The sequence below is a fragment of the Lepidochelys kempii genome, chromosome 8, assembly GCF_965140265.1.
Source record: "Lepidochelys kempii isolate rLepKem1 chromosome 8, rLepKem1.hap2, whole genome shotgun sequence".
NCBI lineage: Eukaryota > Metazoa > Chordata > Testudines > Cheloniidae > Lepidochelys > Lepidochelys kempii.
The window spans coordinates 99105729-99131573 of NC_133263.1; the positions used below are offsets into that span (position 1 = coordinate 99105729).

A 25845-nucleotide genomic window follows, 5' to 3' on the forward strand; every position below is an offset into this window, starting at 1 on the left:
CTGTACTAAGGCGCACTGGAACATAGCCATTGCCATACTGAATCAGATTAGTCTGTCCAATCCAGTATCCTGTCTCTAAACAGTGCCCAGAATCAGATGCTTCAGAAAAAGGTGGGGAAAAAACCCAAAAACAAACCCATAATGGATGAAAATGGAATAACCTTAATGGAGTTTCCTTCGTAAATCCTGTCAGTAGCTGACTTATGCCATGAAGCATGAGAGTTTATATCCTTTCTAAACAATTTTTAAAATATTATCTAATATAATCCCTATGTAATATAATCCCATATACCTAATGTACTTAAAATAGGTCATATACTGCTGGAACTGGTAATCTCAAAAGGGAAGACATTTTTTTAAATGTAACCACTGTTTTAGCTATACAAAGTCTTAAAAATAGTTTATATGCAAATTAGGGTTTCAGTTGTTTAGGATCAGATAAATATAACTAATTGTGAAGCACAGTACTGAATTATCCGCATTTAGCTCACTTATCTTTTTTCTTCCAGGATTGAACATTTGAGACAGTCTTTTTTCAAAGTGTTCTAGAGAAAATTGAAATAAAGGGCCCAAGACTACAAGCTCTGTGCTTGCATAACTTTTAGTCAATAAGTTACTCCTGGGAGAATTCTGTACCAAAAAATAAAAAATTCTCCATATTTTATTTGTCAAAATTGATTTCAATTATTTTGGTAATTTATTTCAAAACACCTGTCAGCAAGTATGTCTAACAATACAGGCAACAAAAAAGATTCCCCCAGGAGTAGAATTGAAGAAACTCCTATGATCACCCAGTTCATTTTTCTGTTATACTGTTGTCAGGCACCTCAGTGTGGGTGTGTTACACATGTCAGTTGGGTACATCTTGGGGGAAAAAGTCTGCTTTTCCGGTCTTTTAGTCAATTCTTGTGTTTTCACAGTGCCCCCATAGGGTTAAAATATTTCAAGTTCCCAAATAGAGGCCACTACTGGGGGAAGGGAAAATAAAAGTTGGGGTGGGGGCGTACTAGAGGGGTGTGTTTGCACTGGGAGGAGGTATTTGGGGGGTGCTGGAGGGGGCTGCACTTGGTCCCCACGGCCCAGACACCTGCAACCCCTTCCCTGCAGAGCCCAGCCGCAGGCATCGCTCTGTGAAGCTTTGTTACTGTCACACTGGACAGAGACCACCGGTACCCGCTGATAGTGGGTGGTGGCACAATTTAAAGGTTCATCTGCCCCCGGAACAGTTCATGTCATGCCCTCCTCGCCCCAAGTCTCCCCTCCCAGAAACCAGTGGCCCCTCCCTGCAGCTCACAGCTGTTGCTCCTGCCTCTCCCCACAGGGCGTAGCTCGCCAGCTCCAGTAGCTGCTGCACAGGGAGGAGATCTGGCCACACCATGTAACCGAGCAGGGCTGGCAAACCCGGAAACTGCAGGTGCACTTCGAGCTGGAAGCGCCGATTCTGCAGGGAAAAATTTAACTCTGCGCAGAACCTTAATTCTAAATTCTGTATTGTGCAGTAGTGCAAAATTCCTTCAGGAGTAAAGTATTCCACCTGCAGCTCCTGGAATCAGACCCCAAATAAACAGGAGGAGGAAAGACACCAGATTCAGATATCAATAATTGTACAATCTCTTTCCCCATGAATAAAGAGAAATATCTTTCTCCATGATAAAGCAGCATATTTTTACCATTCTAGATAAATATGTCTAAATAACTTAACTGAGTGCTTTCACCGCAAAAATCAAGGCTTTAGTATAAAAATACTGAATTTTTCATTAATAAAACAAAAAGCTCCCATTACCTGTTTCTAGCAATATTATTCTAAGTACAGGCTTCACCATGGTATCGTTTTCTACCTGCATGCACTCTATTACCTAAAAGATCTTTCCTGCCATAACTTTAAATACTATTTTTGGTACTGCTTTATAGCTTTACATTTTGGGGTGTGATTTTTGTTCTTTTCTTTTTTTTTTTTTAAACTTCTTCAAAATTTCCCCTGTTCTCAAGATGCACATTGTGACCCCTTGCCAACCTACTCTACCATTCACCAAACCCTCCAATTAAGTTACTTAAAGTTTGAACATCCTCAGCTGCAGGTGGGCATGGTGAACTGGAAGAAGAATACTTTACTAGGAAATGACCTAGTAGAGTCTCCTTATTATCACCTGCTTATTATACCTCAGAAACTTCTCCCCTGCAGAAGAATCACCATTATGTAACACTTCTATATCTAGTTTCCCTCCTTTCTATTTCCCAGGCTCTCTGTTGCAATTTAACGCCAGCTAAAGGCTTCTGCTCTTGTGGCATCAGGACTCCTGATGAAGGCCCCAGCTAGGGCTTTCAGAAGTGATTAGTGATTCTGGGTGCTGGATTCAAACTGAAAAACTCTGAAGGGGCCCAATTTGGAAAGTGTCAAACACCCCCTCTATAAAAACCAAGCCTTATTAAGACATCACCAGTTGCACACCAAAAAATTTAAGCATCCAAAACTACTAGTCATTAAATAAAATCTAAACCCACCACTTCAACCACACACTGTGTTCCTCTTGTGTGTGCTGGTGAGTCACTAGCAAAACAGATGGCCAAGAAAAAGAAACAGCCACACCTGCTTGTCTATGGAGTAATCACCTCAATAGCGCCAGCCTCCTCTTCTCCTTGCCTTAAAGGCTTTTTAATGCATGCTTTATTATCAGGTTTCTCATTGTTTTAGTGCCTATGGGAAAGACCTGGAAAGAAGCAGCATTGCTTGCAACAAGGTTTACTCCTGCACCTTACAATGACACAGTACACACAATGCACAATTGGAAATTGTTTACACACACACACACACACACACAATTGGAAATTGCTTCCAATTTCCTCATGTAGATAACTTTGGGGCAATTTGATCAGAGCCTTTTGCTTCTTTCCTCCCCTCCATGTCGTGGAAGGTGAGACAAGGAGAGCGGAGATTTTAAGGCCCATAATTTCCAGCTAGGATAGTAGAAGGTACACCCAATAACCAGTCTCTAACCATATGCAGATTGGAGCCTACTTCAGTGCTTTCACTCAATGGCTGGCACATTCTTTCTTTTCACTTGAACCATCAAGAGGTCAGTGGTTAAGACTCTTCCTGAACTGAAATCTTACAGCAACACTAGACAGATCCCAGTCTCTACCTCTAGTGCACATTAATAATCAGACATCAAATGACATGTGGCAACCTTTACACTTTGTTCACAGAGTTGGGTACAAATTTAAAAAATGGCGGCAGAGTGGGGTGGGGATGAACTTTCCTCACTAGATTATTCCTGATTGGACATCTGATTTCAAGATATAAAACAGGACTATTCAAACTCTGTTGTATGCTCCATGTTTTACACACAGCAATCCTGTAACACACTAGCATTCTACTCCGTAAAGTGTCTGGATCATTATGAGATTTTAACAAAACAAAATGTACAACTTGAAAATCACTTTTGAAATTTCTCTACACATTAACAAAATAATAAATCTATAAACACCAGAAATATAGTTATAAAAAAAAAAAAGACGACAAACTGCCTTGGCCCAAAAGTTCAGCTTCTGATTTGGCACTGTGAGGGGTGGCGGGGGGGCTCTATTGTACATGTATAGAAGATTCTAAAGAGGTGTTTGCGGGTTTTTTCCCCCTTAAATAACAAGCATTATCTGAGTCACCAGTAATAACCAATTTGGGTTGCCTCATATAAGATTTTTCTTAGGGATGCTACATAGACTGGACCTTTCTGTTAGTATCTAGACCTATATTGGTTAACGCTGTCCCTTCAAAATCCCCTTTCGAATTCAGGGCCTGCTCCTGTTCCATTTAAGGAAATGAGAGCTTTGCCACGGACTTCATTTGGAGATAGATCAAATAAAAATATGAACCTACAATTTGATGTAATTTAGCCTAATTTTTAAGCACTGAGTTTCAAAGTCATCTAAAGCAGTACCTTTCCCCTGAAAGGCCAGCTCCTTTCACATACTTCTCTCTTTTTTCCCTTCTTTCTTTATCCTCCCGCACCCTAAGGTGCATGCATATGGCATCCACCAGTTTCCATCATTTATTTTGGTCTGGTGCTCGTTTGGTACAGGATTTTGAGTGTCATGTTGATAGATTTAGCTTCTTTCTCTATTGTGCTACACAACGTTTCTGTAGGTCACCCTCATTTTCTCTTTCCAGTTGGTGTCCATTTTCTCTTTCCATGGAAGTCACATAGGTGGCATCCTTCTACTGTGTCCTAAATATGTTTATCATCGTCTTTTTTCTGTGTTTGATGGTTTAAATTGGTGTGCTCCACTTAGATTTTCTGTTGTTGCAATAAACTGTTTCCAATAGACTGAAAATCTTCTACTGGCATTCACTTTGGAATGAGCTGATTTTATCAATTGCTGTTGTGTATTTCCATGAGTCCGCTCTACAAAGGAGGACAGTCACAATGCTTGCGTTAAATGTTCATACTTTTGTATCAGTGCAGATCATGCTATTTTTCCAAATCTTTTCAAGTTTATAAAAGTTGTTTGCTGCTTTTGATATTTGTTGCTTACCATCTAGCATGGTGTCACTACCACAGCACATCTTGGTCCCTAGATGTGTACAATGACTTACTCCTTCCAGTGTTTTTCCATCTACCCCGATGGTTGCTTTTGGAACGTTGATAGCCATATAGTTCGTCATTCCCTTGTTGATGAACAAACTAATTTGTTTTGCAATGTCTGTCAAAGGCTGGGTCTTTTCTTCCATCACGTAATATGTTGAACTGAGCACAATAATGTCATCAGCAAAAACAAGGTAATCCAATTTCCCTTTATCATTTGTCCATAAAATTCCTTTGTTGCCTTCTGTGGTTATTTTCCTCATGATGCAGTCAATGACCAGTGCAAACAACAGTGGGGACATAACACACCCTTGCCTTACCCCAGCTGTCACTGCAAATCATTGGATGACGTTATCATCTCTGACAGCACATTCAGCATCATATAGGTCATTGATGATTCTAGTTATTTTTGTTGTTATTCCATAATATGCCCTTTTTTCCCCCACAGACTGTCTCACTTACATTAGCCTTCTGGAAAGCTATACAATTTATTAAAAGAGTTGTTTGTTACTGTGCACATTGTTCTATTTATAAGAGCAACAGGACTGGCTATATAATCTGAATGGTCTAAAACCTGCTTGTGTTCCCCACTAAGTTGGCAATCTATTTCATATACTGCTGTTCCAAAATGTTTGTGCTATTTAGTCTCCTCACTCAAGTCCCTTCTTTTTCATTTTTGGAAAGCAGCTGATTAAACCTGAACAACTGGATTGTTGGACGAAATATGCTGTAGCTATGAAATGGTACAGCAGGGACCAGTTTCACTGTTAATTTAAAATGCTAGAATTAATTAGGTAGTGCAAATGAAGAAATTAATAAGCACACTTTATAACCACAAGTTCTGCTTTTATTAAAACTCCCTGCCAAATGATGGCAAATATCTTTGGTCTTTTTGTCTTTCCCGGTCTCATTTCCTTACATTCTCTGCAACTAAAATACATTTTTCAGTTGAACCTCTCCCCCATAATTAAAATGTGTGCCTGAGTTGTATCTCCACTTTCAAATCATTAGCATCTTTTTAAAAAGCTACTGTATATCCTGCCTGTTCAGAAAAGCTACCAAACAAAACTGAAGTTCACAATTTTGGTTTTGAATACCAAATTAAAGGCTGTCTTGGAACCTGTCATTCCTGTTCAATTGAGTTCAGTGTACTACCAAATTAGCATTTTTTCCCGGTAATAAAGGCGTATGCTTGTTTAAACACATGCCTTTCCTAAGCAAGTGGTAACATCATGAATTAGTTTTCTTAAAAAGCTTATGACTGCTCCAGAAGACCTGTATGAAGACTGTGAACAGATTATTATTATTATTATTGTTAACATACAGTAACTTTAATCCCTATTAAAATAATGGCGTAACAGTCCTGAATATAAATTCTCTCAAGGGGATCTTGTATGTTTAACTGACTTTGTTTAGCTCTGAACTCGTTGCAAAAAATATTTTGGGAGTCTAAATATTATCCTACTAAAGTCTGTGCATTTCCTTAACAAGGTGGGGAAAACTAGATAATTTGCCCAGTTAAATGTTCACCCTCCTATTTGAGATTTTCTAATATGATTTTGCCAGTCTAACAATTTTAGATCACATTTGAAATATGCCCTTCTATTTTTCTGAAAGCACTTGTTTAAAAATTCCTTAACCGCAACTTTAATTCAAAATTTGGATTTACTTTATTGTCGAGCTCAAATTTTGCTTTTACTTTATAATCGACGTTTTATTTTATCAGCAAGGAGAAAGCAATTTATTGTATATGAAAGAGGTCCCCATTCTTCACAGAAACTGTGCCAGTTTTTGTTAAAATGACTCACTTATCAGTCCCTACTTTCTATAGTACACCTTGTATATATTTTTGTTATTTATTCACTGACAAAACAAAGAATTATCCACCACAAAAGATGGATTTTCTGAACAAAAATATGTAAAAATCCACAAGCAGATTGAACATGAACTGTTTCAGAGCTTTGCTTAAGTCCACAAGCATGTCAAGAGAATTTACTGTGCACTGTAGTTAATTTTATTCCGCAGTACATCTTCAAAAAATTATGGTGCCTGATGTTAATAATAAAATAAAGCAGATAATCATTGAAAAGGCAGACATTCTGACAAGCTCTCACTCCTAAAAAGAAAAGGAGTACTTGTGGCACCTTAGAGACTAACCAATTTATTTGAGCATGAGCTTTCGTGAGCTACAGCTCACTTCATCGGATTCATATTCTCTGTGTATAAATAAAGTCTGCTGCAGTTTCCACGGCATGCATCCGATGAAGTGAGCTGTAGCTCACGAAAGCTCATGCTCAAATAAATTGGTTAGTCTCTAAGGTGCCACAAGTACTCCTTTTCTTTTTGTGAATACAGGCTAACACGGCTGTTACTCTGACTCCTAAAAAGAACACTCACAGAACAAACTTGAAAGATATTTCAGCCTTGATTTTTATTCATTCGTATTTCACTGCTGAATACATGGGCCAAGGGTTGATCACACTTGTTAACTGGGTCTGTAGTATGAGTCTGGTCTTGTCTTTTTAGTTGTTTATGCTCATCTTGATGAAAACAACAACTGTGTGTGCTGGTGAGCCTTTGGTGGGGGGGGGGGGGGGGGACACGACACACTTCTGGTCTAGTGCTGTGTAGAATGACCAGAGGCCAATTCCCACAATTTAGACATAGTTTGAGGAGTCTTGTTTTTGCATTTAACAAACATTCTAATCCCTAGTACTCCGCAGGCTTCAACGTTAAGTGGCCTGGAGAAATGTGACTGAAGTAGGTGGAGGGAAGGAGTGAAGTGGTCTTCCAGTCTTCTTGCTGGACACAGGGAGAGAAGACCAGCAGATAAAACTGCATGTCAGATTCCCCACTATTCTATTTGCTCCGAGGACTTTCTGATGTAGGGGAACCAGGTTGACATGTGGTGGCAGCTGTTTGGTGGCATGGTGAATTCAAGATGAAGGGAAAATAAAAACTCAGAAGAAACCATCAGGGTTTTCTATCAGCATAATCAAAGTGAACAAGAAGAAAGAGAGTACTTGTGGCACCTTAGAGACTAACCAATTTATTTGAGCATAAGCTTTCGTGAGCTACAGCTCACTTCATCGGATGCATTCAAGTACCAAGTACTCCTTTTCTTTTTGCGAATACAGACTAACATGGCTGCTACTCTGAAAAGTGAACAAGGTAATTCTGAGAAAAATTGAGTCTCCAAGAACCAAAGTCCATTCCCCAAACTTCAAACCACTGGGACTCTGGAATAGAGAGAAATTATCTGGTATAAAAATTTCAGAGGTGCCTAAGTTATTTGAGGCCCTAAGTTCCATTTTCACAGTTAGAAGCCTACTGAATTCCATGAGGCTTTGGAACCTAAGTGCATATATCAGTTTGGAGAATGGGACGGAGTCTGTAAATCACTTAGGCACTTTTGAAAATTTTACTCCAATCTTAATTTTTGGAAAACTGGTTGCCCATAAATCATTTCAGAAAGAATGATCCAATTCATACTGAAAGAAAATTTCTAGGGGGACAACCACCCAGAAGCATATCCGAAACTAGTACACACATCTACTATTGAGACAGAATCCTTCAGATAGCATGAAACCAAGAGGAAACAGTACACACAGAAAAGAAAGTAAAGACTAAGACAACATCCAGGGTTTTCATCCTGCGAAAAACAACAGGTGGCATTTTTGTACCCATCTAAACTCAGGATTACGTTTAGAGAAAAACATCACTAATTTTGAGATGTCTAGAAAGCTAAAAATATGCGGTAGCTATTGAAAAATTGGATTTTTCATGATCAAAATCCAGACTGGAAGCATGAGACTCTAGTGGCACTTAATTTAAAAGTTATACTTGTTTGTCTGCTCACATCTAACACACTTGAAGTTACCTGTAATTTTAGTTCCTTAGATTGGAAAGAAAAACACAATAGTTTTGTAACTAATTAACAGCTGTGCTAGCAAATATCGAGAGAAATATATTCTAGTACAGTGTTAGGTTGCTGTACCATGAATGCAGCTCTGCTCTTAAGAAAAACACTTTGAACATTCCACAATCTAAATAAAGCACAAGCAAAGGCAACTCACTGACTCCTTTTTAATCCTCTTCCTCACACTCCTGAAGCTGTCTGCCAATCAGGATGTACTGAGGTAGATACATAAAAACCAATGTGCAAAAGAGAGTTCTGATTAACTACATTTTTGAGAATGCAATTTTCTTCAGGGCTACTGCCATTTATTATGTGCCTCAGTTTAAATTTGAACTTTGTTATATGGCAAAAAGGAAATAAAAGGAAGTGCTTTTAAATGTGAAATGATAAGTGGATCATACTAATACTGTCAGAGAATAGGCTATGTGAGTGCTAGAGCAACACTGTTTGTCTATATCCTCATTCTCATGATAAAACCAGAGTATTCATTTTGAGAAGAGAGAATTATATCCCATTTTCTACCCACAGCCCTCTATGTGTATGTTCTATGGGGGAAAAGCTCTTGCCCTTTTGGGAACCCTTCCTTTTCCAAGACTGTCAACCCTTTGCTACAGTTAAGGAAATGTGGTAAGAGCATCTGTAGTTACTTAGGGGCAGATCCTGCACAGGTTTACTTAGAACATGTATACGTGTAGAGCTCGCTCGTGCCTGGCTGCGGTATGCAGTACAGCAGAAAAGGAGTTCAGAAACCTGCAAATGGCTGAATATCACTCACACAGATCCTTGCGTAACCAATACCCTGCTATGAGCAGGGCGTGAGGGAACATGATGTTCCAGGACAGTACAGAGTCTGGCGGTGACTGCAATCTCCACATATGTATGCTACATCATGAACTATGATATTGGTGATGCACCAAACAGCAGCAGAAACTTCAGCCACTCCTCCTTTAGAGTGGGAGTAATAAAGCCACAGAGCCTTCACAAGCAGCCATAAAAGATGATGGTTCATCCCACTGCCTTTTTAAATATAGGATGTGTTCCAGAGTATGACGATGGCTGCAGTTCTGCAGCAAAGACGGACAACAGAGCAGGTATTTCCTCACCTGTTCATGCTTCTCCTATGGGTGGACATGCACATTTCTTTTCTCTTTGATACAGACCTAGACTATAATGACGGGTTTATTTCTGAAATTTCTGCAGATAATCCTATCAACAGATTTTATTCCACGAGAAAAAGGGCTAAGACGAGGTAAGAGTATCGGAGAACAAAGCTATAAACAAGACCCAATCATCAAAAAAAAAAAAACCCCACACAGCACAGGTTTTAGACTATCCTTTTTAAAGTTAGGAAAAAATAAATAAAAATGAAGGAGGACTAGGGAAGGAAATGGCATCAAATGGGCTGTGAACCTGTACAAAAGGCCCCTCCCAATTATGTTTTATAAATATATTATGAATTTTTCAGAAATCCTAGTTACTCTTTTTCTAGCTCTTTATGTGGCTTGGAACACAACTGGCTTCTCCTGAAATCTGTATATATTTCCACAGTAGACATCACTGAAGACTGAAGGTTTACCACCTGCAGGAAGTTTATTGGGGTACTGGCAATATTTCCCATTCTGGGAATATGCAGTAAAGGTAATTATTGTGGTGTCCACTGTATGTACTTAGGCACAACTCAACAAATCTATGAATATTTTAAAGACACCGAAGTTGTGTTGCCCAAAGGATTACATAAAGTAGAAGTGCGTATTTAAGCCAATGTCAAAAATATTTAAGAGCATACCTGTAATTTTGTCTCTCACAAGTTTGCAGGATTCTATTTCACCAATGCTCCCAAAGAGACTCCTGAATTCCTCCTGTGTCATATTCTGGGGTAAATAGTTGACTATGAGGTTCGTTTTGCTGTCATCTGTGGCAGCCCCTGTCTGCATGGGGGAAGGACAGTTTCTACTGTTGCTGGAGGGTCCATTGGTCGTATTGGAGGTAGGGCCATTCGACACCTGAGGCTCCATGGTGCTAATTATCTAAATAAAAAAAAAAAAACTGCCTGAAGTTTCACATACAATTGCTATTTTTAAAGATACTTACACATCAATGAGTAGGTAGCTTTCATGGCCAATTCAGACACTTTAACAAAAAAGAAAAAGAAAAAGAAAAAAAAGAAAAAAAAGACATGGGCTTGATTCCTCTGTTATTGTTGTAAAGTAGGTCATGCTAGTCTTTGGCTGTGAGCATATACTAAGAAGCAGTGGAAAAAAAAACCCTCCATTTTTTTGGTTAATGCAAAGCTAATTTCTGTTTTCATCACACAACCATTTTGATAAATGTATATTTAAGCATGAATTTAATTATAATTTAATGTAATAATCATGATTAAAATTACAGTTCCATTAAAGCAAAAGAGGTAAATATATAGGTCTATATTGAAAAGGTAAAATATATTGCCTATTTAATAACTGTATCACAAAGTGTGACACCAAATTAAGTGGGAGCTTTTAATCTGCAAATAGCTGTTGTTTGGATCACCTTCGAGTAATAACCCTCTGATCACACAAGACACACCTTTTACTGGCTCCAATAATTACTTTTATTCTCCAGTAATATTTTTCACTAGTGGACTAACTCTTCTTTACAGCACAAGACCCTAACCCTGAACCTTCATGGATGTGAGTATTATAGTGTTTGCTGTAATTGCAAAGGACCTTTTGGATTCTACCAGAGCCATTACTTTCAAATGGCTCACAGGGTAGGAATAGAGATAAAAATCAAAACACCTCTCCATCTTGAAATTTAAGGCCATACTTTTCAAAAAACAGATTCAAATGGTCTTTTTTTAATTACAAAGTAAGAGTCCAGTCTTGCAAACACTGATGCATCTGAGCTGCCAGTGGTACTAAACACACAACTGAAATGTATGTATGCATTTGCAGGATCAAGGTCTAATAATGCAAGAGCTTTTCATCTGGAAGCTCCATTAACTTTAACTTCAATATAACTGTACCAGTGCAATCCCAGGTATTGATGAGGAAAGCCAGGATTTGCACTGGTGGACACTACCTTAATAGGGGTAAACTCTACCAGTGCAAACTGTGTCTTTCTCTGTCTACTCAAGGGGTTGCACTGGTGCAGCTAAGCAGATGGCTGTAATTGTGGAAAATCTCCAGTGTAGGCAAGGTCTCTGTTTATTAAAGACAGCATCAGATATTCAGTGATATAAAGTACTATCAAGCAGGAGAGACTCCCACTAATGGAGGGCAAGGAAGTTTAAATGATAAAGGAAAAATCCAAGAGAGACTTAGATACCATACAGTTTGAACCCTGTGTCGATCTGATCCTATAATTACAATAATTACCTAAGACTTAATTTTGCTTTCTTTCTTTAAAGTCAGTAAAGTACATATTGTGACAAGATAGATTTAATAATTCCCTACAAAACCTTGGAGGGGGAAACAAAGTATTCTAAACTAGACTGACACCAGGCGAACTAATGTTTTCTACTTGATTTAAATTAAGGAAGCACTAGAAATAACCAAACCAAAATGATTGTGAATTTATGTGTTTCAGTATTGTTTCTGATACCTCACCTATGAAATATCCCCTTTGTTTATAACTGGACATTAAAAATAGCCATTCAAAACTGTTTAAGTATTTGGCACAGCAAGTAACAGCAACTTTGTTTAACAGTTTTCAACGAATGAAGACCTTTCAGAATGGCTAACAAAAAGGCACAGCAAATATATGAAATAGAACTATTTGGAAAGTAAAATCAGAGTATGTAAGTAGGTGATGGCTTCATAACAATGACAACTTCTTAAAACCATCAACAGATTCCAGTCAGAACCACCACTGCCAAGTCACATGACCGTAAACTGCCCAAATCTTTAGATAACCCCATCTCTTGTTCTGCACATTTACCAACGATCAAATATGTTCCCAACTTCAATATAGATGATATCTATTTCAGATGCATATTCACTTATACATGCTATTAAAGGATTTAGAGTAAAGAGACTATGTACTCCATTCCATTTCTGTACCTCTCTAACCTTAAATCCAATACTTATTCCAGTCCCAGTAAGCTTTGCTGGTAGTCTACTGTAGAGGTGGTTATCTCTCGCTCTGGTGAACAAATGTATTCTGGAAGTTACAGCTCAATTGAGCATAATTCTTTCATCTATGTTGTATGCACATAACTGCATCAAATTGATTTAAAAAACACAATCTTGGCTCATACTTTCTACTGAGGTGCTGAGCAAACTTAACTCCTACTCAAGCCTACACAAGATGAGGGAGCTCTGCAGGATCAGGTCCAATGTTAGCATTTTAACTCAATTTTAAACATCCACAAATATTAGTGAAGTAGAGTCATCCTCTTCTGATAAAATATGTCTATTTTACATACTCGTTTTAGTGAACTATCATTTCTGCATTTTCACTGGTTAATTTCTACACTATGCATTCTAATAGGGGTTATAATAGATTTGTGCTGTTACAAACGTTTATATCAATCACAAAATTCAAAACCCAATATTTTACCCAGTGAATAATTGAAAATTAATAAGATATATTTAGAGACTGGAAATTCTGAGTAGGTATGGTTAACTAAAGTGCTTTATGGACATATAAACCACTGCAATAGATTTAATTAAAAAAATAAGCTGAAATGTCAGATAAATTGTTTTAAGGCTTGATCCTGCGCTACTGAAGTTAATGGGAATACTACCATTGATTTGAATGAGAACAGGATCATGCTCTCAGAGCAGTATATTGAGAAGTAAAGGCTGACACTCTATTACTAGTAACAGAAGCAGGAGGCATGCTAGTTACCCTTGTTAAACATTTACCCCTTGATCTTTGATTTTAAAATCCACAAAGGATGATCACATTCAATGCTAGCTACTCTAGTGGTTACAAATGTTGCACAAAGTGTTATAATCTTTAGAATTTTATCTTCAACACCAAGCAAAATGTATAGTTCACCCTTAAGATTTTTAAAGTTACAATATAATGGTAATTATCAAGTCTGAGTCTGAGCAAATACGTTTTCCCTTGAAGATATCTTCCTCACTGCTAGTATCTCAGCATTCATTACTGTGGCATCTTAGGGCCGGATTCTCTTCTCACTTACTCTGGTTCAACTCCATTAACTTCAAAGAAATGTCTCCTCATTTTCACCAACGAAAAGGAAAATCAGGCCCAAGATTTGCTTTCTACTGAATTACTGTGATGATGTGAGTTTCTAAATGTAACTTCGTCTTCTCATTCTCTACATGAGAGATCAAGAAGAAAAAAAACCTGATGGGAACTCAAAATATTTTACCAGAAACGTTCAGAACAAACATCTGAGCATACTGATTTTTCATTAAATAATTTAAGACTTTCCTTCGTGTAGAAGAGGTTTCTGAGAATTTATGTATAAAAGCAGTTATATACCAGAGAAAGCACTCCAAGTTGTTATCAGCATGAAGGGATAATGTTTACTTCGGCTATATTCTCTGACAAACCATTTTTAAAAATTTTAATTATTCATGACAACAAAAACAACAGTCCTAATACTCCTTATCAGACATACCCCCACTTAGCACTTCTAAACTCAGACATTCTGTAGGTTAGTTCTGTGTGTTACAAGCTAGCTGTAGTAGAGCTTACTATCCCTTCAATATCAAAATGTTGTTGGAACTGATTGTGTACTACTTAAAAATAAATATATTATTTATTTTAAAAATGCTCTTCATCAACCCACTTATTTCCTCTCCCTATGCTCATCACTGAAAGAAAGATGTTAACTTATTATTCACCACATCATCAACATTCTAGAAAAGGGTCTCCTGAAATTTCCTGGACACACTTTTTGCTTTCACGGTGTTTGAATTACTATAAAGGTCCTTGCACTGCATTATTATTATTTTTACCAAAGTTATCTTTTACTAGGGTAGAATCACTATGGAGATGTAGCTCATTTCCACAAATGTCTTGCAGGGAGAAGAACCATACGTTCATCTTCTCAGGTCAAAAGGTCTATTCAAATATTGACAAAATGAGTGCAAAAATACAACAGTCACTTAGCCTCAAAGTCCTCCCTCCCCACACACACTTTCCCTGAAACAATGTTTTACATAGTTATGTTTAAAACTTAAGCCACTGATGTCTAATTCAACATTTCCGATGTTTTTGTAGAATAATTTATTTAATGCAATTTAGGCAGATATTGTTGGTTTTAAAATTACACTGCAAGAGCAATTCCCCATATCTACATTCACACAAATACTGGTATTATGAAAAGGTTTCTTTTAAGGAATTAGCAGTCTGGGCCATCTCTAACAATATTATTCTCCATACACAGATTACCAAATATGTCCCTTAAAAAAACCCTGTCACTACAAAGGTGCCTTTTAAAAAAGCTGTTGGTTATAGTCCAAGATGAAGTGCCCTTTAAAGTAGATGAATCCTGGTTGGGTTTTGTTTTGTTTTTTCAACTGTGAAATGACCCTATATCCTTTGTCTCTAAATTATTCAACCAGAGCACTTTCTGTTGTAGTCTTCTGGTATGGAAAAAATTAGAGAGATATTAATTATTATATGTGCATAATATCCTATATTAATAACTATATGTGCATAATATCCTGGAAAAAAGTTAAATTATAGATACTGTATACATTTATAATTTAGAAGCCAACATTAATTTGAATATTATCTATGTAAGCCCAAGCAAAAGTTAATTTGATTTATACTAATCTTCCATGTGACCAAAACAGAATTTCAAGTTTGATTATTATTTTAGGTATATCAATCTATTTCAAATAAAGGCAAGCCTTGTCCTCAATTCAGGATGCATTGCATCAGACCCCCAGTTTCTAAAATTATTTCTTGGTGTACTACTTTTCTCAGTACGGTGATATATCAGCAAACTACAGGGTATTTTAATTTGACAGGTTGCACAAAGAAATACTTTGTTGCTTGGGAAGACTGCATAAGCTCTGCCAGTGTTTTGCAAAGCACAGCTAATCACAAAGCGTGGCATAAAACCCCCAAAGAACGTCAACAACAAAAAATCCACCACAGCAGCTCCTACATTCTAAATAATATTTAAGAAATACTTTTTATGAATCTTCATATAAATATTTCTAATGAATACAGTGGATTTAATCTTCCTGCTAAAATATTAGTTTCACCAATAATGCAAAGAATACCTGCATGTATAATTTAAATAAAACTATTATAATGCTTAAACAAGCTACTGGTAACTGACATTAATCTTTAGTTGTTAGTACAGTAAATATGTTACATCCATCTACCATTACAAAGAACAGTTAATGAATCATTTAGAAAACTACCCACAAACCGATTAAGACAGCCTTATCTTCCTATTGCATGCATAAACAACAGCCAATGGCTCAATAAATGTAAATATACATTTTACATTTACAAAATTTGTTCTCTGTAGTCTCAAAAAGAGCCCATGTGCTGAACTGAGAAGAGTGTTGCATACATACACTGAAAACTCTTTATAGTAACAAATCATTTCCTTAAAGCCCCACTCTTATCTGAATTACATGTGTACACATGCTTTTTATAGGTAACACCCTGGGAATCTGCTATACACAGCGAACGATACAATAATAGAGTTTCCAAAACTAAATATTTGTTTATAAAAGCCAAAGGGCAGTGTTTTGCAAAGATTCCACAAGCAGACTTTTCCTAAGAAAGCAAAATCTGAGAAAAATTCTAAGACTATGAAAAGTATACAGTTCATATGGACAGATTATTTCTAGCACTCAGAAGTAAAAAATATTATCCGTACATAATAAATTGTTCACAGCACCTAAATGCCAGGAAAAATGATCATGGTAAATTATACCTCATGAAGAATTCATAAGGTCTAATTTTATATTATTTCTAAGCATTCATTAATAAACAAACTCAGAACACTCACCCATAAAAGAGAATTTAGATAAATAATGCAAAACTCTTAGATAAAATAAGAGAGCACTTTAATTAGCATTGCAAGTTGTTTGCTTTACATGTGAAAACAAATGGTGCTATGGTGGAGGTCCCATAGCCATATTTAAATAAAATGTTAGTAGACGTTCACAAGGATCTCTCTTTGACACGGGATTACATCAATGTGAGCTAGGCACCTTTTCGTTCACGCAAGAGGGTCTATATGGGGCAATTAGAGTGCAACACTTTACAGTGCTCTGCAATTCACAACCCCATAGTCCAGACTGCGGCGCCATGTACACAAGTCCTTCGTGAAAAACAATTTTTTTAAAATAAATTCTCAGTATACCAACAGTGTTGACAGCAACGATTTCTGCACTGTACAAACCATGATCCTTCAAGAAGCTTTCCTCAAGTGCTGGGACCCAACTGGGTTTAGCTGCTTTCAGGACTGGAGTCTTATGCCCCAAACCAACAAAGGCATACGTGCTTAACTTTACACATGAGTATTCCTACTGAAGCCAAACAGCCTATTCACAAGTGTAAAGTTAAGCATATATATGTGCAGGATCGGGGCCAAAGGCACTTACACACATGCTTAACTACACTGCCGTAAGTAGCTCCACGGATTTCAATGGGATTATTCATGGTAGTAAAAGCAAGCAGGTGCATTAAATGTTTGCAGGAATGAGGCCTTAGATTGTAAACTCTTCTGGGCCAGGATTGTGTTATACAACACATGGCACAAAATCCTTTGGGCACAACCATGATAATAAACAGTAATTAAAAGGATTTGTTTTTTCTAAAGCACAGACTGGCAAAAGTCAGAATTAAAGGCCAAATTCTACCTCTTGGATGTACACGCACACTTCCCTCACAGCTAATCTTAAGAGGAGCATGGAAAACATCTTTGTGGATCTTGAACACATACATTTTCCTCTCCTCAACACAACTGTCAAATTTCACCGTCAATTACCTTTTTACTAAAGTTTATGTACTACACAGCTAGACTTGCTATTATTTACTTAATAAATACATCATGAACATGAAATAAAAGAGGAAAACTAAGCTACAGAGCAATTCTGCCTCAAGGGATATCCAATATCCCAGAAATGAACAATTATCTAATCCTCTGTATTTTGACATACCCCCCTCCCCCACAATTTTCACATGCTTTATCTTCTCCCTCTTCCTGTAAAAGATATATTTAATGTTTACACACTCATGTTGCAGAAAGGATTAGCCTGGAAAAGAAAATGCATTAAATTGGAAGTTACTGTTACCACCATTTTATTTCACATGACAAAACCTTAGTTTCATTATAAAATTTTGTTTTCAGAGTACAGTGCAGTAGTTTTAAAATAGTATTCAAATATTTTCAGTTAGTTCACAATTACTGGGTGCCATAATTTTACTGCGCATGAAAGTCATGCTAATTGACAAAAAAAGTCAAATTAATTAATTTTAAAAGGAAAAGCTTCGTTTTAATAAAATAGTTTTCTTCTTTCTAAATGGCTAAACTTGTTTAGGACAAAAATGTTTGTAACATTAAAATGATACACAGAGATGTAGAGGGTTTGTTGGTTTTTTTACATTCCCATCATCTGTGACGCACCTACCAGTGCAAAGAAAATAAAATTTATTGGTAATACTATTTATATTACAGTAGTACCTGAGGATCTGAGATCAGAGTCTTCTCATATCCGGTGCTATACAAACAGAGAGAGACTATCCGGCCCTAAACATACAAGTAGTAGTGTGGGAGTGAAATTAAAAGTATATTATCTTTCCCCCTCATTTTGCAGAAGGGGAAACCAAAGCAGAAAGGAATTATTAAATGACCTGTCCAAGGTCATTCAGAGAGTCTGTGTCAGAGGTAGGATTTGAGACCAGATCTCCCTAGTTCCAGTCCAGTGTCTTAATCACAAGAGAATCCCTCCTCCCAGATCTTTCCCAACGATGGAACCAATGGGCCAACAAAACAATGGGCCAAATCTGGCTCTTTATCTTCAATGTTGACATCTTCAACATTTGTTCCTACTATACATTTCATTTTGTCTCATTCCCAAAGGATACTGGCCTCTACCAGTACTCAGACTTTCCAACCCATTTAAACAGGCAAAGACTATCATAACTACCTTGTCATTAGTCAACATATTACACAACAGATGATAAACAGTCAAAGAAGCCATTCTCAAAGGATACGATACACGTCCTGCAACTATGTAGAGAGAGGATACGATACACGTCCTGCAACTATGTAGAGAGAGGATACGATACACGTCCTGCAACTATGTAGAGAAGACTATATAAGTACATCACACATTCCATATGGCTTCTACCTCTCTCCACAGAGATTTTGGGGATAGCCAAGAAGTACAAGACCATGCACCTGCTATACAATTCCACACTAGTCAGAACCCCAAGTGCTATCAGCAGCCCAACTGCCAGAGATGGGGTAAAACCATTAGCCTACTTTTCCAACCATGTGCTACACGTGCTCTGTCATGTCTGCAGCGATTTTTGAAGATATGCAGAAACCTACTGTTAAATTACAGCTTTGCCTGTGTCTGAGAATAAAGCCTTTGTTTTCTTCCAAAGCAGGATGTGACTTCTGCTGTCGCGTGACATTTAAACCTCACAGAATCTCTTTTCTTGTCCTTACGTGTCTCCATTATGCAGGATATTAATACCCATTTGCAACTTCTTCACTTCTTGATGAGGCCACAAAGAGTGTCTCCATTTTTCTAAAGTCCCAATTCTGTGTGGTTCTATTTTTAGTACTCTGCAAATGTCCAGTTTGGACTCTAGCATGAAACAACTTCTTGTACGTTTCTGAGGTTTCGTACGTTATGCAGGAAGGAATGGCTGACAAGTTATAATGGGTGACCTATCTGAACCAAAGTTAGTTACTCTTTTCACCAAGGGAATCTACTTCAGTGGTGGAAAGCAGAGTCTGACTTACCTTTTCTATTTGGACTGGTTTCACTGAAATTTGCCTTCCATCTTTCATGCCACTAAGGTCAGAGAGGGAGAATAGAGCCCTGATTTTACTGGAATTGAGGTTTAGAAGAGATGCCACAGCTAAGTACACAGCATGGCAAAAAAGGAACCACCTAGACTGCGATAAGGGTTACACAATAACTCAGGTTAAAATCCCTTACAGGGTTCATAATAAAATGCCACAGACTATAACAAAGCTGACCTGGTTCTGTGTCAGGACACTTAACCAGTAACAATGGCTACTCTGCCCTAGAATCTAACCACTTAGTTCTCCCAGAAGGTCATGGGGCTACACACACTAAAAGTTCCCTACATTCTATCAGTTAGAACAAAGGAATCCAAGGTCGGGCTCCACTGCCCCTAAAGCAAACCTCATTCTTCTTCAATTACCCTCTCTTTCATTTTGCTAAGCTTGCATGCTGAAGTCAGGTCATGCTCTACCTAAGAGTTTTATCAGCTTTGTGATCATACCATATCACACCTCATTTCCCTCTGTTTTTTTGTGTTTAATATACTACTAGTTCTTTCAAGTTGCATCTGAAGGACAAGAAAGCTCTGGAAAAAAACCCAAAAAACAAATTGTCTCATAACCAGCAAGCCAATTTTTCCTTGATCAGGTGCTCCAAGCCACACTGTATCCTGGGATTTCCCCCTTCTTCCCCAAAAGATTATACCTGTGTTAGGCAGTGAATGCAACAAAGGGAAAAGAGGTTTCCTACTCACTATACTATTCCTCTTGATCTATCAATGAACTCTTAAAAGACTACATTAACCAGAAGTGTATTTCCAATCTGTGCTTGCTAGCAAGGTGGTAACCTCAAGTACAAAACACACCACAATAATGGCTGCGCTAGACACGAACCTGAGCAGACATAACAGTTTACCTAGCTAGACAAATAAATAAATACAAGATTGTGCTAGAGACAGAGACATAAGACAGGTCTCTACCCTGAAGTGCTTACAACCTAAAAATATACAGAGCACGGGCAAAGAAGCAGGATTATTTAATCCTTTTTTGTTTTCTTTTAGTTTTTCGATACTAAGCTCTTATGCATTTGATTCTTAATCTCTACCCATTAGTTCAGTTTCCTATTAGTTTTTAATTAAGTTACCAACTTTTCGTATTTGTTTTATGTGTGCGTGCATGTTGCACAAGCATATGCACCTATTTACAAGTAAGTATAATGAGCCAGGTCCCCAGCTGGCAAAGACTGACAGCACCACTGTGGCCCAAGATTTTAATCGCATTTTTCCTTGTAAGAATCGTCTACTCTAAATGCTTTCCCAACCTGCAAGTTTAGACAGAGAACCCCATATTATATAGCTATATAGTTTGTGTTTTAAAAGTTTAAAGAGCTCATAGTAGCCAGAGGCCAATGAAGAACACAGGGCTCAGAAGAGAATCATAGGACTGGAAGGAATTTCCAGAGGTCATCTGGTTCAGTCCCCTGCACTCATGGCAGGACTAAGTATTAAAAAGGCCCAGATAGAAACGGCTATCTAAGTACCAGCAAGATTTGAACTTGCAATCCTTGGTTTACTAAACCAAGCTGATAAATGCTCTAACCCCTGAGCTATGGAAACAGGTCCCAAGAACCTGCTAGGTCCATGAGCATCATCTTACTAAGAACCCCTGCTGCTGGAATTAATACCATGGTGTACAAACAAAGGGTAAAATTTTCAATGGCTCTTTTGTGATTTAGGAGCTTAATTCTATTTCAGGGGGACATGGGCTTCTAAGTCACACAGGCATTTTTGAAAACATTACCCTTATGTGTTTCATCTACATGAAGGCCTGCATGATGCAGAAATTGATGGCTTATCCACACATGCACTGCACCAGTTCTGTCCAACATAGTCTAAACTTTACTTTCAACAGAGCCTTAATGAAAACATAGCAGTAACTACATCTAGAGAACCCTAGTAGACGTGTGAACTTTTTTTCCTCTTGCAGCAACAACTACTGCTTTCAGGTCTAAGAGGTGCAGACCTGGGAAAAATAGGACATGATTTGATGCAATGTAAGTCACATCTCTTCTAGCAGGAAAGTTAGCTTGTCCTCAATTGGCAGTACTCTTATTTATTCAATATTAAGAAAAACTAAGCCTATTGGATTAGTTCTAGAGTAGGAATATAATTGCTTTTAACATCCATTTATAACTCATCCATAAGACAAGGATCTCAGGACATGCTGAGGTTGCTTGTGAAACTGATGGTATTTTTATGGAGAATGATTCCTGCTTCTGTAGCACACACAGGGTGCCCACATTTTAAATTTTGAATATTGCAAATAAATATTAAGTTATTGCAAAGCAAAGGGTCACATACTGATAATCAAAACTGAATATCTGAGGACTATCTGGTGGCAAAAAAACTAGAAATATCCTACCATTACATATATCCCCTACATCTAGGTTCATTCTCATGATCTATATTATGGAAGAAATATTTATATGTACACTAAATGAGAAGAATTTAAATCCACTGGACTGTGAAACACTTCAAGGAGAAGAATATTTTATTTATTTACATTTAAAAAACACACACGAAAGAAATCCTATGCTGGGCTGTAAGCAACCCAGGCATCAGTTAAAGATATATTATGCTATCCATGAAGAGAAAACACTGTGGCACATACCTCCCTACCCCCTACAGCTCAGGCTAAATAATCATAATGATTCCTTCTGGCCTTAAAATCTATGATTCTACATACAGCCACCAGACAGAGAAACATGACAAGCCATATCAAAACCTCTCCTCCCTCAAATTTCCAAAGAAAATCCCACCCCCATCACCCTCTGCTCTCTCCAAATATCTCCTCAAAAAGGTGGCCTTTGCAGTACACCCTGAAGTCAAAAAAGTCAAACTATTTCAGACTATGGAGAAGAGTAAAATTTCAAAGTTGAGCAAGCCCCAGGAAAAAACAAACAAACCAAAACCTGCAGGGGAGGGTCCTTCTCTTCTACACTAAAAGGCCTCCACCAGCACTTCCGTTGATCTCAACAGCAAGAAAGAGGCAGAACCTTAGGAAGACTGGGGTCTCAAGTCATTTAGTGATTCATAGGTGAAAGGCAACATGCAAGATCTTATGTGGAAGCCAACAGGCAAGCGATGCAGTTCATAGGACACCAGCCTCGTGTTCATGGTGGGATACTCTTTTGCAACATGCTGCCGTCCCCGAGCTAACTGCAGCTTCCAAATGGATTTATGGTGTAGCTGCATGTGGAGAATATGTCAGAAGTCCAATCTAGAGGTGACAAAAGCATCAATCAAGGTGGCAAAGTCCACATCCAAGAGAAAGGGTGCAGCCAGACGCATATGGAAAAGAGTAGTCTTTCACTGCTGCCACCTGATCATCTAGAAGCAACGGGGAAGTTAATCAAACACATCCTATGTTCTGCCCACCTGCCTATCCACTTCCAACCAAAAGAAACCTGTGTGCCCCATAAAAGTGCCAATAAATAAATTAATATGTTGTTGCCATTAGGAGCAGTTTCTGCCTGGTATCACCACAGCCTAGGATATCACATCAGGAAGCAACCTACTGAACACCATGATGCCATTTATCTCCAGCAGGTGGAGATGGAAAATATTTTTTTTGACAGCGACATATTTTTAACTCTATGTCAAAGAAGGCTCAAAACCAGAAAGCCAGGTTCCTTTGCTTTGGTTAACAATGTCTGTAACACTCAGCAAGACTCAAATGATCCTTCGGTCTCAGCCAGCTGGACTATTTGAAGCTGTTTACAAAGCCTGGGCTATCAGGGTATTTTATCCATGTGGGAAAAGGAAAACAAGTCATGGCAATGTGATGGCATGGCATCATTTAAAATATTTTCCATCACTGCCTGCTGAGGGTAAATAGCATCATGCCAGCATCTAAGCTGGTGCAAAAACATTATGGAAAATTTTTGGTTCCTGAATGACTACAATAGCTGTGCATTAATGCTCCAAATGATGTTCAAAATGTTGATAAACAAATAAACCATTATAAATTTGAATACAGCAAAGATGACTTGATGACAATTAACCCCACTTTTTCCCCCCCTTTTCTTTTTTAAGTAAATGTCTTAACATGTGTATGAATATTTCCTTCAGTAGTTAGGTCATAACAAATACTGACAATAAAATATTCTAAAAATATACTTTTTTCTTGGATTAGTGTGTTTACAGTTCAACATAAACTGTGCTCTATAAATTATCAAACACAATGTCAAATTCTGAAGTGCTCTCAGGAAATCTCTTGCTGAGTATAAGAAACTGCAGAAAATATTAAGTTTGTCCTGCCCCAGTTATTCTAAAGAAGAATAAGTTACTCTGCAAATTAAAAAGTTAGTTTCCATCACTGGTCATATTAAGAACTGCTGCAACCACTACATTAACTCTGCACTGAATTTTCCAGGACTCTCCATATCAAGCAAAGAGATCATTTCCTGGAACAGCTGTTCTTACAGTAAGGAAATTAACAGCAATATTTACACGGCATAGCTGGCACATGTACAATAGGAAGAGTTCCTAGCATTCATGAATTCTGCTAAAATGTATCTTCCCTACACACGTACTGCCAGGATCTTCATTTGGAACAAAGATATCTAAAACAATATTAAAATTGCATTTATTTATGAAATATTTGTGTATATACTGTACTTTATTATTTCTACAGTGCCATTAGAGTGCACGATGCTTTAAAAGACAGGTGCCCAAAGGTGCTTGCAGTCTATATTGGACAAAGAAGAGCAAGGAAGTTACTGATTAGCAGTAGAAAGTCAAGGATTACCAACAGCAAAAGATTAATACAAAGACAGTAATAAAAGATTTCCCCCTTACGAACAATTAATTCGGGTATCTGAAAACTTGAAATTATTTCCTATTCTGAGTGCATAATACTGTGTTAGTACTTCGCCACAATGTAGGAACTTCGTAAACATGGACTTCTTTAACTGTGACTATTATGAACATTTTAGGACCTGATCCAGAATCGCAGATGTCAATGGGAGTTTTGACATTAACATAACAGGAACAGGAGTAGGCTGCTAGATAGTATACATCGAAGTACTGCAATTCATTAGTATTTTGACTGTGCATTTTTTTGTTTTAAATCAGAACGACTATAATCAAGTTGATTTCCAGCCTTAAACACATGAATTAGATATGATGGTTTAAAATCAAACTGCCCACTGAACAAAAATGCCCATAAACAAGAATGGCTAAAGTTTAGATATTCTTAATAAATCTAATTTACATATACTAAATAGAAGAGAAGGAGTCACTTTTCACACATGAAAAAATACATACAAGGGAAATCAGCTGTTGAGAAAGATTACTATAAAGACAATAATTCTGACGGTCACAAATTTTACTTTTGTTTTGGCATTACAGGAAAAATGTGGACTTCTGGGATTTGTACTGTCTGTATTATAATGCGGCAACACAGACAATTAATATTAAAGACTACAATTCCCAGAACTTTATATTCTGGTTGGGTGCATTACAACATGGTATTACAGGATGAGTCAGTTATAGTTAAAATTATAAACGGTGGGAACTGTAGTCTTTTGCTCCTTAAAAATACTGTAATAAAGGAAGGTTTCAGAGTAGCAGCCGTGTTAGTCTGTATTCGCAAAAAGAAAAGGAGTACTTGTGGCACCTTAGAGACTAACCAATTTATTTGAGCATAAGCTTTCGTGAGCTACACTTTCATGCATCCGATGAAGTGAGCTGTAGCTCATGAAAGCTTATGCTCAAATAAATTGGTTAGTCTCTAAGGTGCCATAAGTCCTCCTTTTCTTTGTAATAAAGGAAGTTTCTTTAGGGAAAAAAAGGACAAACTTCCTTCATCCACCATCCAGCCTTAGAAGCTTTTAAATTTCACTTGCTGCTGTAATTTACCATTATAGCTCTATTTCCTACTGCTAAGTCTTCAGAAAAAGACATCTTAAAAAGTTCAAGTCAGTCTGTTGTTTTTCTTGTGCATCCTAGAAAGAAACACTTAGGGTCTTTGATTGGCTGCTTAGAAAAGCAGACTGTTCTAAATGAGTATCAACATACCATTGGCCAACATGCAAAGCCCATGGCTGTTAAACAGTACAATTCAATTACCTGCTCCGTTAGCAAATTTCTAGGTCTCTACACAATAGGTGAGACAGGTCAACATTCTGATCAGCTGTTTCTGAGAGAGCTAACACTAACGGAAGGTATTTGAGTCTCCTTCATCATTCTACAAATTCACCAACTATGCTGTGAAACGACTGGAGTTATGGGACTTTTGCTATTGGAACTGCTCCAGAAGCATCACTGCCCAGGTTCAAAATCACTTCGGTGAACAGGAAAGCTTTTTGCATAGAACTTTCTTGCATAGAACTTCAACATTCATTTGCAGCTGTTCCAAAGCAAACATAT

At 37.6% G+C, this 25845-nt stretch overlaps 1 protein-coding gene across 10 annotated transcripts in view; it reads right to left on the reverse strand.

Annotated features, from left to right (window-relative positions):
* ELAVL4 (ELAV like RNA binding protein 4) overlaps positions 1-25845 on the reverse strand; it is a 107369-nt gene that overhangs the window by 45150 nt on the left and 36374 nt on the right. For all 10 annotated transcript variants that reach the window (XR_012160495.1, XM_073357764.1, XM_073357762.1 and 7 more), the window contains exon 2: positions 10286-10526. Coding sequence is in view for 9 of the 10 variants with exons in the window: in XM_073357764.1 (XP_073213865.1) it covers positions 10286-10526 (241 nt within the window). In the remaining variant the exon portion in view is untranslated. The remainder of the gene's footprint in view (positions 1-10285; positions 10527-25845) is intronic.